At 29.8% G+C, this 15,936-nt stretch overlaps 3 protein-coding genes across 3 annotated transcripts in view; 1 reads left to right on the forward strand and 2 right to left on the reverse strand.

The window, feature by feature from the left end:
• LOC143912669 (adipokinetic hormone/corazonin-related peptide receptor variant I-like) overlaps positions 1-15,936 on the forward strand; it is an 82,650-nt gene that overhangs the window by 40,343 nt on the left and 26,371 nt on the right. The gene's annotated exons all lie outside the window — the stretch shown is intronic.
• On the reverse strand, positions 4,276-6,126 carry LOC143913819 (alpha-(1,3)-fucosyltransferase C-like). The gene has a single exon (XM_077433834.1). The coding sequence runs from the start codon at positions 6,073-6,075 to the stop codon at positions 4,933-4,935; it is 1,143 nt and encodes a 380-aa protein (XP_077289960.1). The 5' UTR covers positions 6,076-6,126; the 3' UTR covers positions 4,276-4,932.
• Positions 12,935-14,655, reverse strand: LOC143913820 (alpha-(1,3)-fucosyltransferase C-like). Its single transcript, XM_077433836.1, has one exon. It carries the CDS (start codon positions 14,616-14,618, stop codon positions 13,524-13,526), a length of 1,095 nt encoding a protein of 364 aa, XP_077289962.1. The 5' UTR covers positions 14,619-14,655; the 3' UTR covers positions 12,935-13,523.

Raw genomic sequence — 15,936 nt, forward strand, 5'->3', positions numbered from 1 at the left:
TCAGAATGCGGGCCAACGGCTGATTTTATTCAGTTAATAAATGACATATGCAATACGAGAGGTGACCCCCGTTTGTATGGGTATAAACGCGCGCTCAATAGTGGAAATGAAAGTGTTATTTTTAACAAAATTGAACAATTTAAATTTTTTTATTAGGTTTACATACCACGAAATTTATATAAAAAAAAACAAATGAACACACAGGAATTTTGTTCAAAAAAATTAATAAACCGGTATTGACATCTAAATTTAAAACTGGATTTTTAGGCTTCCTTATTTGCTTCGAAAGCATTAAAATTTTATATGAAAAAGTATTTAAATCAAATATAGGTCTTAGGTACTTGGCGACCTATCGGTTATCCCAAGACCACATTGAAATGTACTTCTCGAATATCCGCCATAGGGGAGGTTATAATAACAACCCCCATGCTTTGCATTTTAAATCTGCATATAAAAAAACCCTTAACCATTTAGAATTAAAATTGTGTTTCAACAGCAATTGCAGGCCCCTAGAATTCATTAACGTTTTAAACTGTGCACCCGAAAATAGCATAGAAATTATTAATTCTTCGTCTTCTGGTATTCGCCATAATTTTGTAGATGTGGACAATGATTCAAATGACAATAATACATCAACTTCACCGTTTGTGGAAAAGGAGGTAAAATATGTTGATGCAATTATTTTATCAAAGGGCTTAAAAAACACTATAGCCTATATCACCGGGTTTGCCGTGAAAAAAATATTACAAAAAATCTGTTGTAATTATTGTTGTGATGCGCTAGTTTCTAAGAATCTACTTCCGTATCACAATTTAATTATTTTAAAAGATAAAGGAGGGTTAGTTTACCCCACTCAAGAAGTAATTGATATTTGCTGCACTTGTGAAAAATTATTTAAATGTGCCTTAACAGCAAGTGGTAATAAGACCTTATTGCCAAAATACGATCTAAATTTTTTTATAAACAAAACTTTATATCAACTATTAGATACCCCCACCATTATTAGATTTGCTCCACATTTTGACGGAAATACTGAAAGTCATTGTTTATTACTAATTAAAGCAATAATCGAGAAATATTTTTTTACACGATTACATTTTGAAAGCAAAATGTTTACTATAAAAAGTAAAGGCGAAAGTAACCGTCAACGCTTTAATAAGCAAATTCTTTTTAGTGGTTTCTAATTTAATTTTTTTATTATTTGTATCAATATTTAATTGTAAATAAATCTATAAACATGTATATACTATTATCAAAAAATAAATAAACTATAAATAAAAAGGACTTTTATTTCTGTAGTGAATTTGTGATGACCCTAATTCCGTGAATTAGGGTCATCACAAATAAATAATTCGTGAAAAAAGGTTTGTTAATTAAAAGCTGGCGTGTAGACACGATGTTCTGACTCTTTCTCGCGCGCGGACACGCTTACGAGCGTGACAGAGACAACTATTACTAATTATGGTACTGTGAACGCGGTTGACACGGGATATTTGTTCAAAAGGGCACTTCTATTGTATAACACTTCTCTGGCTCTATGTTGTTGTTTAGTAAAAACACAAGCGTGTGGAATATATATTACCCCTTTATTTGAAAAGACTAACATCGACTACTAATATTATAGAATTCTGAAATATGACAATTAAAAAACAACATTCCAAAGCCTTGTTTGCATAAAAATGTAACATTGCCTACATATGTATGTATGTACATACAAATTTACTACTAGGAGAAACATTTGTTTGTAAAACGGAAGTCTGATGATTTATGATAATTACAGAAATTATGAATGTATAATTTTCTGAAATTAAATTCAACATTCAAACTGAAAAGTACACATTTTGTTGTTTTATTAAAATCTGAAATTAAATTTGTATTGAATGTTCCAGATAATCTATTACAAATAAATGTGCTACACGTTTGTATATATTTTATGTCATATATTATGTGATTAAAATTATTTTAAACGGTTTGAAAGATCATTATCAGAAAATAATCAGAGTCACGACAAAATATTCAATGGCAAAATAATCATGAAAATTAAATTCATTTTATAACAAAAAAAAAATCGGATGTTACCAACCTACGATTGTATCTATGTACATGTATGTGTATGTATTTGGGGAATATAACACGTGTTAAAAATTATATTCGATAATGACGCAACATACCGGTTATTATAACGTTCTAGTTAGAGCTCAAATGTAGGGAAATTCACAACATTTGGATTTTCAGTAAGACTACTGATAAAAAGTAGTACTTTCAACTGTCAGATTTTGTATATAAATAACCAAAACCTAAGTTAGTATATAAACAACTAGTGGTTTTACCCGGCTTCGCTCGGTGTTTGTAATATAAACCGCTTAAACATGACTAATAGTAAACATTTTATTAAATTTATTTGAATAGTTTTATTTTATATAAATTTATTTGAATACTCATTTGTTTCTTTTATTAAATTGACTGTCACGAACAAACAAACATATATACTGTCTCTTTCAAAATTATATGTATACCAGAATCCGGGGACTTCGAATCCTTTGAATCGAAAAAAATCGAATTGGCGCCTATGAATCAAAAAAAAAAAAAATAATGTGTCGTCTACGTACCAACTAACGAAGGTTATATATACAAAGTTTCTTTCGAAACTATATATGTATTTGAAACAAATTTACATTTTCAGTTGAGTAGTGTGGAAAAAATCGTGTGGTTACAACATTTTTTATTTACATGAAATTTATACAAGGATTTGTCTGAAATTTTATAAAAGAGCACACATTTTAGAAGGGTCGAAAAAAATAGTAGAAGAAAAATTGAAAAAGAGTAAACTGCGACTTCCGGCTGACGAAACTTTACTAAATTTACTTTGTATTAATCTAACTTTTAGAAAAAACTTAAAAACCTCGATTAAAATTACTGTTTTCGGTCGAGATAATATTTAACTAGTAAAAAATACTAGGGTATGAGATTTACCATATATGTATATTATATGTACGTATCTATATACGTACATATATACATATATATTCTACGTACATATATTCATATATAACGTACATATACATTCTAGTTTGATAACACCAACGGCGTTCGATTTATCTCCAAAATACACAGGAACACACACTACATACTAAAATATTATACTCACACACACACACACACACAAAACTGACACACATTTTTTTAACCATCAGTGATCAGTGATTCTAAGTCGAAATCAGTCAAAATATCGAGGTCGAATTTTCGCATAATCACAAAACTTCATCTATTGTTATTACGTACTTATTATTATTAAATGATGGAAATTTGAATCACCTAAAAATGCGAGAAAAATGTGTTATTTTTATTTCAACGGTATATTTTATACATAATTTGGTTTTATTATAGGAGTGAAAAATTTAGTGTCGACAAAAAGTATTTTATATTGTATTAAAAACATTGAAAAGGTCACAAATTGATTAAAATTAAAATTAAGCTTGAAATTTATACAGTTTAATTTAGCTGTTATTATATATATTAATTTAAATTTATGTATTTAATTGGTTCTCCTTCTCGAAAACCTTACGTTTATTATATAGTACTTATTATACGTACATATGTATGTATAGTATTATACTATAAACCATAAATGTTTTATCACATGCCTGCTGTCAGTTGTGATATAAAGAGGAAATTAACTGTCGGCATATGTTTGCGATGGTTTTTTTATAATAAGTTCAATAAAAATCGATAGAAATTTGATAAAAAAAAATTTATTACATTTTCGAAAACGTATATATGTATGTATATGCGATATATACATAAAATTAATATAATAGAAAAATTATTTTATCTTCAAATATCACAGTCATTTGTGTAATGCATTTACATATCATATATGTAGTATATAATAGCGCTATTCTCTCTCTCTGAGTGTGTGTGTGTGTGTGTGTGTGTGTGTGTGTGTGTGTGTCTGTCTGTCTGTGTATATGTTTGTGTGAGATAACGCTCGACATATGTAAAAACACTACCAACAAAAAGTTCGAATATAATACGAACATAATAACAAATCAACAAAATACTTACGTATATACTGTTTGCTACCAATTTTCCTGTAGGCTAATAAGAGTCTGAGCATTTAGCGCTATATATTAAAAAGTTATGTAATTAATTAATTTTTCTATTGATTTTTTGTATTGTTTATATGTAGGTAGATTTTTTCATATTAAACAATTAAATATAAATATTAAATTAAACATATTTAAAAGGTATTTAAAAAAAATACGACGGCGTGCGGATCGAACACAGGACCGATACATTTTTTAAAAGTAATAGCTTAATATGCCATAACCCATGCGATGATATTTCATCGGGCACAACACTAGTTATATTATAAATATGTACATAAAATGTGTATATTTTATTAAGAAAATCACAATATTATATTTACCTAATCAAAAACAACATGCGTATACGATTGCATTAAGACAAAGATTAGTTAAAACTGTTGCCTTTTTATTTTTAAAAAAGGATGTATAAAACAAACCCACGATTTAGTTAAAAAGTAAGTTTTTAATGTATTATATCTACGTATGTATGTATGCATGTATTTATGTATGTATGTACATACCAAGAATTTTAACTGATCATCTTGGTGCGAAAAATATTCGATTTCTGCATGCGAACTTTGTATTCTTTGCATTATAGCAATATTTCCGAATGGTGTTATGCAAATCCTATCGTAATTTAAATGATAAACGTTGGAACAACCTTTTTTAGTAACATTAATAAAATTGAAGTATTATTAAATTTCATTTCTAACGTACATATGTATATACGTCATCGTTCGATTGTACATGCACATATCGCATTGTTGATGTTTCAATGTATCACAAAACACTTTAAAGTTTCAAAAATATCATATTTCATATTTATGTATATTTTGACTGCAACTTATCGACAAATGGGATTCGACTGATCACCGTGCCACCATTCGTGAATGTTGTAGGATTTGGAGGGAACACTTCGGTCGTGTAATATTTCACAAAGCTTGCAAAAAGCGGGATAAGATTGGTCAACTTTGTAGTAGTTTTTCCACCAGAAATATTTTGCGTAACTTTCAGGATTGTCGATGAGATACTGAAGTGAACGAGCGAGCTCTTCTGCCGAAGTAGCACTAGCGTCTAAGTAGGAATGTGGTGGTAGAAATTTACTGTAATTAGCACCTCCGAGTACGACAGGAACTACGTCGTTTAAGAGAGCATTTGACACCTTTTCTGTGACGTAATCTTTGCAATTTGAATTTTCAAACGAGAGATAGAAGTAGTAGTCCGTACGCAACAAATCGAAACAGCGTCGTTCATTGATCCGAGGACATTTGAACGGTCCACAGCCTCCATAAATATCCACTTGTATATAGTTTTGAAGTTCCTCTACATAACTCTCCCTTCCGTTCTTGCTTCCGCAGTTCGACACGAACCAAGCGACCGCTTTTTTCTTTAGTTTGTTGACTTCTTTGTACGTTTCTAGATTTGAGAAATCAGGGACGGTCCATTTAGGGTTTTCTTGAGGCGCCGTATAATTCCCTTCGAGATCAAATATTGCATAATAGTTTAAAACAATATCAGAGTCCAATCTGTGAGTCATGGTGAAGTTGAAGAAGGCGTTCAAACTTGATTTGACAGGTCTGTTCTGTGGCGACTCTTGAGAAAGGTAAACGTACCTTTGGTGTCCGGATCTAGATGAAGGAGAGTCTATATTGAAAATAGGATTGAATTCAGGACCGTGGAACACTATGGCGTCGTACTGGTCTATGGGTAACCATCCTGGATCTGCTGTCGTGAAGCAATCGTAAACTGGGCACTTGTACTTGAAGAAAGGATCGTTTCCCAGTCCGAAATTGTAATCTTTGACGCCGAAGAAACTGTTCCAGAACAGGATAATCTTAGTGTCTTGATATATTTCACTTTTTAAGTTATTTTTGATATAATTTGGGTTGATTTTCTCGGTCCACTTCACGAAATATAGCATGATTGTGATGGTGAATACTATTACAAATATATATTTAAAAGTTATCACTGTGTTAATGTTCATCATGAACTGCGAATGAACAACGGAACACGTGTATTATGAACGACAAATCGTTGACGAACTAAAGGCAGGTAGGTACACTCGTGTACCAAATACATCGACATCAGACGATAACGCGCGACTATCGAATGACTAAGCGTTGATAAATACTTTTTTTTAAATCACGCATGTTGCATGAGTATTGTTTTTTTGTGCGATAATTAAAAATGTGTCTTTTTAAATTCCATTATAAGAATAAAAATTAGTTATTCATATATATTTTATAAATAGCATGCGAGGATGAATAGGTTTTTTGAGGATAGTTAAATTATGAAGGCATTTGAATAGAATTTTTACTCTCGTTACCCCGACTTTTCCGCACGGTCAATAAGCGCCCCGACATAACCGCGCGGTGACATAGCCGCGCGTCGACAAAGCCACCCCAGCAATAAGCGCTCGGCGACAAAACCGCCAGAATATATGAAAAAAATAAAATATAGAAAAAGAGATTTTCAAAACTGAAGTTAATAAAAACCAGTTTAAGATCATCCATGAATCAGGAGCTATTAGGTGGTTTGATTACAAATTTTGCATCAGCAAAAGCCAGAAAAACTTTTTGAAATAATTTTTCATAGTTATCGAATATGTTATTGTTATATATATTACTACGTTAATATTGTCATAGTGAAGAATAGTTTCTAAATTTAATTTTATGTATTTTTTAAATATGTTCCGCGATAACACGTTCCATTTGATAATTTTATTTGATTATAATAGATAAAAATTTACTATTTTATCTGTATACATAATATCAATAGATAAACATTTAAATTTACGATATACGTAGGTACATACTTTTTTTTACATGTATCATCATTTTTAATAAAAATAAAATATTTATATTTTTCTTGTATTTATTAGATATAAAGTAATTTGAACAATAGTCTACTCGTATGCTACTATACTTGTATAGGTATACTTGTTTGTGTTCCAATCTGTTGTTTGGATCGGGAGTGTTTTAATAATTAATAGGAATATTAAAATACTAGAAGGAGCTAACAGGGCCAGATTATATGTACATTTCACACTAAGTTTATGCTAAAATTTTTTGGTTTTTGTAGAGATTCTTGCGATCTGGGGTTTGTTTACGAGTCAGACGAAAAGAGGCTGATGGTCACATACGGGCTGTAGTTTGGGGACCCCTGTTTTAAATTAAGTGAAATTACACAGAAGGCATGACTAAGGACCAAAGTGAAATTTTTTATTTTGAAAAATAAATAATTTAAATTTTTTAAAGAAAGGACATATGTACATATTTTATAAAGAGTGAAATGATTAAGCACCAATTATTTTATGATAGCTTCATCATGTCAATTAGAAATAATATGACTTAAAGTTGTATATATTATCGGTGTGCTTCTGGAACTAATTCGGTCGGTGTAAACTTGACATAATAAGTCAATAGCTCCGACAAAATTTAATATTTGGCTGTATCGAAGCTTTTATATATTACATAATATTTATCTCAAACGGAAATGTGAAGATGAAAAAGAGCCGTTGTAAAGTTTCAATTGGAAAATCTTTCTATTATATAAGATAAGATACAATTTGCTTCATATTATTTATTTGGGGCAATTTAAGATTGGTTCCATGAAATAAAGTGAATGGGTCTATAAATACTTGAATTGCGCAGTGGGAGTCTTTTCTCACTTTAAATTTACTTATGAATATTTACAGTGCGAAAAATGGCCTTTCTTTCTCTCGCACAAAGTTAAGTCTGAGTTTTAAATTAGCAAATAGATTAATCTTTAATTAAAATAAAACGAAAGTGAAAAGTTCCTAACAATCGCGATGCTTTGAGTGATGAAATATTATAATTCAATTTCTAAAAATCATCCGATCTTGATGATTTATTTCATTTAACTTATAGTATAAGTTTGCACATTTTTATTTTAAATTCTTTTGAAGTTTACGAAAATTCAACGCCCAAACTCAAGATACAAAAATAATTTTTATTTTCATTATAATAAATGCTTAGTGAATAATATGATCGATAAGTTAACTCGGGCCAGTAGAGAAACAGTAAGTTATTATAATAATAAATATTGATTAAAATAATAGCAATCGAATGGTGAATATTGTTTTTGTATGTTACATTTAGTTTATTTTTACAGACAGCTTGGTGTGTAATTTGACGTCTAACGCGTAATGAAATTATTTTTTGAAGCCCATATCACGAAAATGGTTTTCAATTTCAGATATCAATCCAATAATAGAATTTACTGATAAATCAATCGAATAATTTTTTGAATAGCTATTGATCGTTCGTTTCAAAACTTACTGAGCAGCTAAAATTTAAAATTGGCCAAATATTTAATTGCCTAATTCTAGTTGAGGAGTATTATCTAACCTCGCTTAAATATGTGTATACTGTTATATATGTACTCCTGTAATTGTGAGTTATTTACGTTATTATTGTATAATAATCATTTTTAAAGACAACATTTATGGATCTCAACACGTTACGAGGTTCCAAACCTCTTATTTCACATGATACATATGTACATCTATGTTTTAAAAATGCTTTGTTAGCTAATAAATACTTCTTCTTCTTGTTAATGCCTTGTCCGCATCCGGACGTTGGCGACCACCTCGTCGATTATTTGAATATATCCACATCGGTCTTCAGCGGCTCGGAATAGCTCTTCGGCGCTCATATCGGTCCACATGCGCATGTTTCGAAGCCAAGATAACTTTTTCCTGCCAATCCATTTTTTTCCTTCTATTTTCCCCATGGTTATCAAACGGAGAAATTCGTATGTTAGACCCCGTACCATTTGTCCGAGGTACTCCATCTTTTTCCGCTTGATGACAGAAACAAGTTCCCTGCCTCTCCCCATCATGCCGAGGACAGCTTCGTTTGCTATCTTTTTGGTCCACGGAATCTTCAGCATACGCCTATAGACCCACATCTCAAAAGCTTCAATGCGGCTGATCATCTTGGTTTTCAGAGTCCACGTCTCACATCCGTGTAGTAATACTGTCCAGACGTAGCTCTTCGCGAATCTCAACCGCGTATGAAGATTGAGATGCTTGTTTGTAAGCGCCGCCTTCATTTTTACAAATGCTGTTCTAACCATCTCGATGCGGATTCTTAGATCTTCATCTGGGTCCATCTCTTCATTCAGCCAGGTACCCAGATATTTTAATCTTTTTACTCTTTCTATCACCTCTCCATCCAAGGTGAGATTCCCGGTGTCTGTTTGCATTCTATCTACTATCATAAATTTTGTCTTCTTTAGATTTATGCGCAGACCTCTTCGATTGCTTTCTTGATGTACACGGTCTAGAGATCTTTGCAGGTCTGCTAAATTTTCAGCGACTAGTGCCGTGTCATCAGCATATCTTATATTGGTGATCGTCTCGCCGCCCACCTTGATGCCCTCCGCCTCTTGGAGAGCATCGTGGAAGATGGATTCGGTGTAGGTGTTAAAAAGAGTAGGTGATAGGATGCATCCTTGCCTGACGCCCCGTTCTATAGGAATCTCAATATTTCAATAATAAATACTAGGTATATAATATTTTTTCACAATTCAAAAATTTATTTAAAATATATTTAATAGTATTTTATTCCAAAATTCGATACATGCAAAATTGCATTGGAAGAGGCGAGTCATTAGATCCCTTTTGATATTTTGTTTTGAAAATTTTCCTCATCATAAGGTCAATAATAGGTCAATGTGGACAGACGTTTATCATTTAAGAAAAGTAGAAAGATAGAGTAATGTAATAGAGAAATAACGACACAATAAATTGTTGACAGTTAACTTACAAAAGTTACCATCTATCTAGTGACAGTATTCTATACTTTTGACCGCAAATACATAACTGTATATATATATGTACATACATTATATAATAATCCAGACATATATAAGGCCTTCAAATATCAACATTTTTATCTTATATATATATATATATATATATATATATATATATATATATATATATATATATATATATATAAGATAAAAATATTATTTATCTTATATACATATGTATTATACAATAACGTGTATTTAACTAAATAAATGAAGCATGTAAAGTTAAATTGACACTGATAAAAAAAACCCGTAAATTGTTTATTAGTACAAGTTCTGAGATAATTTCATTTGCGGTATATAAAGTTAAGTTTCCGGTTTTCGAGAAGCCGTAGAGATAATCAGGTTTTGTTCAAGATATGCCAAAAATGTATGAATCCCGTTTACTGTTTCTTATAACTTATGTTTTGCAGGAGTTGGTTAATTATATAAGGGAAGGATAATATTTACATAAATTATTTTTCAGAAAAATCGAGGTTAAAAACTTGAGCATTAATATTACACGAAGGATTTCCATATAAATATGTATACATATTACATATTATATACAAATGTATATAGTTTGAAATTTTAATGATGTGTTTTTGAAACGATTCTAATTGAGGTGAAATTCGAACATTTATTAAAAATGTTTTTGGATTTCATAAATACACCAGAAAGTAACGCGTCTTTGAAGGCTCCACAATTTGTAATATTGAATAATCAATGAAATTTTGTACACATGAAGTACATATGTATGTATTTTTTCAGTACAGTAAACGGCGAAATAAAAATAAAATAGGTTGCAGATGATGCAAAAAATCACCTTCGAATGAATTTTACTAATAATGAAAACATATATGTAGATAAAAAACCTGTTGTGAATTATCATTGAAATTGTGGAATAAAAAAATATCATCTTCTTAAGTAAAGGATGTGGTTGCAAAATGAAGCGGTAATTAAATTATATTATGTTAGTGAAGTTTTGTTATCAGCGTTGTTAAATAATAAAAACTCGGAAAATAATTTGCAGTCATGATAAATATGTGACGTAAAAGTTTTACCATAAATTGAGGAAAAGCCGATAAGACTAAATGACGATTATGCAAATACATATTTGACTAGTTGGAAAATATGTACGTCGAGAAATTATGGAGTGACACTGTTTTTACATATTTGGCGATTCAAATTTATATGTATTATTATGTTTAAAAATATTACTTTGATTTTATATAATAATAATAATAATAATAGCTTTTATTCCAGACGATGAGGAGAATAGTGCAATCCCCAACGCCCATATAAATAATATATAGATAATAAAAAAAAAGTATTGAAAAATAGTAAACAAAAAATAAATAAATAAATACATAAGTAAATATATAAATATTACTGATAATAAATAATAATAATAATAAATAATAATAATAATAAATAATAATAATAATAATAATAATAATAATAATAATAATAATAATAATAATAATTATAATAAATAAATAATAATAAATAAGTCTAATAATAATAAATAATAAATATAAAGTTGATACTATTATATTATTTAATAAATGTCGATCCACTGTCGAATTTAAGAGGTTCTTAGGTCCATCGCAGTTTATTGGTTCACCCGTACTGTTAGATTTATTTGAAATTTCCTTCTCTATTTTCGGCTTTCCATTTTATTAAGGTTTTATACATTGATGAATTAAATTTTGATGCGACGTTTATTAATCAATTAAATCACCCTTCATAAGTGCAAATTGTAATTATATTGACAAGCGAATGAGTTTACATAGTGAGAGTGTTTATTTTCAATAATAAAATACAAATACAAATTGATTTACTTTATGAATTAATGAATTTGCATTATACATACCGACTGCTATGCAAAGAAGACGTTGTTTATTAAATGATAAAGCATTTTATAGCTTCAAAGCATTTTCTATGTAGACCGTACCATTTCCCGGAAAATTCCTAAAGTGTATTTTGAGTTTGTTACGACAATATTTTAAAATTCCTTTAAAAAATATAAAAAATTGAACTTAGCACAAAAAAGATGTATTTGATAAAAACGACTTTTATTCAGGATTTCAGTTGAATATATGCAAATATTTAAAATACGAATATATGCAAATATTTTATATAATATTAATTTAACAAGTCCAGTCGGTCCATACTACTTATGATGAATATAATTTAACCATCCAAAAGGTTATTACTCATATTATGAATATCGTTATATAACTGTTCAATGGAATGATTAAAGCATATCATAATACAGTAAGCCCATGTCGATTAATAATGGAATATGGAAATAAATAGGTCAAGCAAATACTGATCGTAGCAATACTAATTAAAGTTTGTAATATAAATTAATATTTATTTAGTAAATCAATAAATGTATGAAACAATGTTAGACAAAATGTTTATTGTCATAAGCAGAGATAGTGGAAATTTGATGCCAACACTGCAAATGTGTTTTACAGTTTTTTTAGCCACTTAGATAATTATTATCAGGAAAAAATGACATTTTATATAGCAACATATCGAGAAAATGTTAAAATAATTTTTATAATATGTAATTTATCTAAAATCGAAAATATATACATATACATACATACAATATTTATAAATAAATGGTATTTAATAAATGTTAGCTGTCATTTTGGTAGTCTTTTTAATTATAACAAATCGATTAAATTTTTTTTAATTGTACGGTAGGTGATTTTGCTTACATTCACGTTTTATCCCGAATTTTATTTCCCACCTCAATTTTAAGACTTACATCATTCAAGTTTTCTAATTCATTTAAATACATATTATATGTATATTATTGTGAAATCTCGAAATTGGATAAATCATAGGTTTCTTCTGTTAATTATAGCATTTACTATATAGGTATGTATATAGTTGACGAAAGTTTGATTTTGATTTTTAAATGCTTTTTATCTTTATATCTATTTTAATAGCTACAGATCTACTGATCATTTTCTATTTTACAATTTTAATTTAATTTTGTTAGTAATCATAGTATCATATTATTCTAATGTAAATGTACAGCATAATAAGAAAAAGAGCTCAAAAACCTATTTACAATTTTGACGAAAGTTTGAAAAATGACTAAACGCTTCCATTTCGGATTTTTAATTATTTGTGTCCTTATGTGATGGCGTTGTCCAAACCTAAGATTTATCAAATTTTGGGGTATTTGCAATAACATACACCTACTACAAATATAGTAAAAAGTTACTTATTATTTTATCAATTTTTTAACACTTTTAATGGAAAACAATGTTTAGATTTGTATAATTTTACAAAGAGATGTATGTATACAATTTTACATTTGTTGCCGTGCTATGGATTTTTAAGTTAAAAGTTATATATAGGTATCGATTAATAGTATACAAGAGAAAAACTGTGAGCAAATAAGCTTCGTTTTAATTTGGTTACCGTTTATAATACATTAATATATTTCAAACCATCACCACGCACTGCTTTAAAAACGACACTTGTCTTCCTGACTGTACAAAACCCATAATCCTTTTATTCGAACCCTACTGGCGAAACGTAATTCTGCACAAACACTGGCTTTCACTGTGTTAACACAATACTGGCTCACGACTTGAATTGTCGACAAATTGGATTAGTTAGAGATCCGTGCCACCAATCGCTAAAGTTTCTCTCGTTCGACGACACGACTTGCGGCTCGTGTAAAATGGCACACAGGTGGCACAACGGAGATCCAACACCGAAAATTCTTTCTTCAACTTTGTAATACTTCCTCCACCAGAAATATTTCAAATATTCTTCGGAGACTTTCACGATGGTCTGCAAACGATCGGCTAACTCCCCTGGCGCCAATTTCGCACCATCCAAATACGACCCCATGGGAAGAAATCTGTCTAGTTCGGCTCCGCTATTTATAATAGGCACAGTTTCATACAGCAAAGCTTTAGTGACCTTTTCAGATACGTAATCCACACACATGGTATCCTCGAAAGATAAATAGAAGTAATAATCGCCTTTGAGTCGAGCGTACAAGTCGTCTTCGCTCGTATACTCATCCACTTCTATATACTGGCGAAGTTTTTGCACGTACAGATTCGATTCCGTTTCGTTTCGATTCAACCAAGCCACAAGCTTTGATTTCCTTTTAAAAATATCCAGCATATCTTGTAAATGCTTCACATCTGGACGCTTCCAAGAAGGTTTCAATTTCGGAGACACGACATTACCGCTCGTATCCACTATGGAAAAAGGCGAAATATAAATGTCTGAATCCATTCTATACGTCATCGTAACATGATAGTTTGTATTGTGAGAGGATCTTTGCTTGGGGGGTTTTTCCGAGATAAATACATACTTCTGATGGTCGTAGCGCACTTCGGGATGCTGAGTATCTTCGTCGAACACTATCGCGTCATAGTCCTCGATATTATAGAATTCCTTTTTAAATACGACAGAGCACTTTTTGGTGGTACACTCGAGCTTTGAGAACGGTTCATCCTTTGTTGAAAGTCCAGATAGAACATCAGTTGCAACACTCAAAAATAGTATTTTAGGATCAGAGTCTTGGGAATGAAGTACGTATAAATTCTCCAAAGTGAATATGAGACGGTTGACTAAATAGTACGATACGATCAGCACTAGGAAATATATGAGAAATTTTCCTATAGTTCCAGTTTTTGAAGATACAGTTTTCCGTAACATAGTATATACGACGTGATAACAGTGTAGCGTTCACACGACTAGTGAATATAAAATTTGTAGATTTAAATACAATATATGCAAAGACCGTTGTTTGACGATAACAACGTTGTCGTGTCAAACAATTACTAAAACTCTGGAAATGTACATAAGTGCGTATTACTCCATGTACACAGTACAGAGTGCGGCATTTACATAAGTTTATCATATTCAATTTTGCGCATTTAATACGTTTATGTAAATATTTTAATGATTGCATTAATAAAACGTGTAGTTATATTCTAAACTTTTTGACTTTTAATCAGGCACTTAGATCAAGTTTTAATATAATTTGAACTGTCTGTCAGTCTGTATATGAAATGTACTTTTTATATTTGTTATGAAAATATTAGAGTGGTTTTCAGAAAATGTTGTCACCGAGATTAAAGGTGCAGACACACTTTTTGTTTTTTAGATAGATTACATGAAAAAAAAACGCTGTCATTCCTAGCCTGTAATGTCGTGATCCTTTCCAAAATTCGCATCCCGGAGTATTTTTCGTGATATTTTATTATTGTATTAATATAGATTTGACAGTGATCGATAACAGTGATTTTCATATTTGAATATTATATAGGAGAGATTTGTCCAAATAAAAATATCGTATGAATTAACAATGACATGAAGACAAGCTTATAACAGCTGGCGTCTGCTAGGCGTGCCGTGCCGTATTTTACATACATATATATATATATATATATATATATATATATATATATATATATATATATATATATATATATATATATATATATATATACATATACATATATGATTGGTTTTCTTCGAAAAACTACAAAATGTCAGTAAAAATTGAGCCATTTGAAAAAAAATCTAAAATAACAAAATAAAATAATACGCTTTCGTCTAAATACTCTTTTGAAGAAAAAATCTTGAAAAATTTATTAAAAAATCTTTCATTTTAAACCATCATATTATGAAAGCAGTTACAAAATACATACATACATATATACACTTTTGGCATACACAAAGCGAGGTGGGGGTCATTTTAATGAGATTAAGATCCAAAGGTACATAGATTTTGTTGGCTTTAAACAAACGTAAAGAAAAATGTTATTAAAAATTAAAATTACCGGAAGAATGTATATTATACATTGTATACATGTACCCTGAACATTTGAAATTAATTAATTAAATTAAAATAAATATATTTTATGTATTTATTTACATTTTATACGTATTAATATTAGTATTTTGAGAAAAAATATTTTGAGAAACCCATTTACAATTATATTTTTATTTCGTTATATAAAAAAAAATT

Source organism: Arctopsyche grandis, chromosome 6 (assembly GCF_051622035.1).
Source record: "Arctopsyche grandis isolate Sample6627 chromosome 6, ASM5162203v2, whole genome shotgun sequence".
NCBI classification, from domain to species: domain Eukaryota; kingdom Metazoa; phylum Arthropoda; class Insecta; order Trichoptera; family Hydropsychidae; genus Arctopsyche; species Arctopsyche grandis.

What these genes read in the sequence shown, in the direction of transcription:
- LOC143913819 (XM_077433834.1), bottom strand. Translation starts at nt 6,075, where the DNA reads ATGATGAACATTAACACAGTGATAACTTTTAAATATATATTTGTAATA.
- LOC143913820 (XM_077433836.1), bottom strand. Translation starts at nt 14,618, where the DNA reads ATGTTACGGAAAACTGTATCTTCAAAAACTGGAACTATAGGAAAATTT.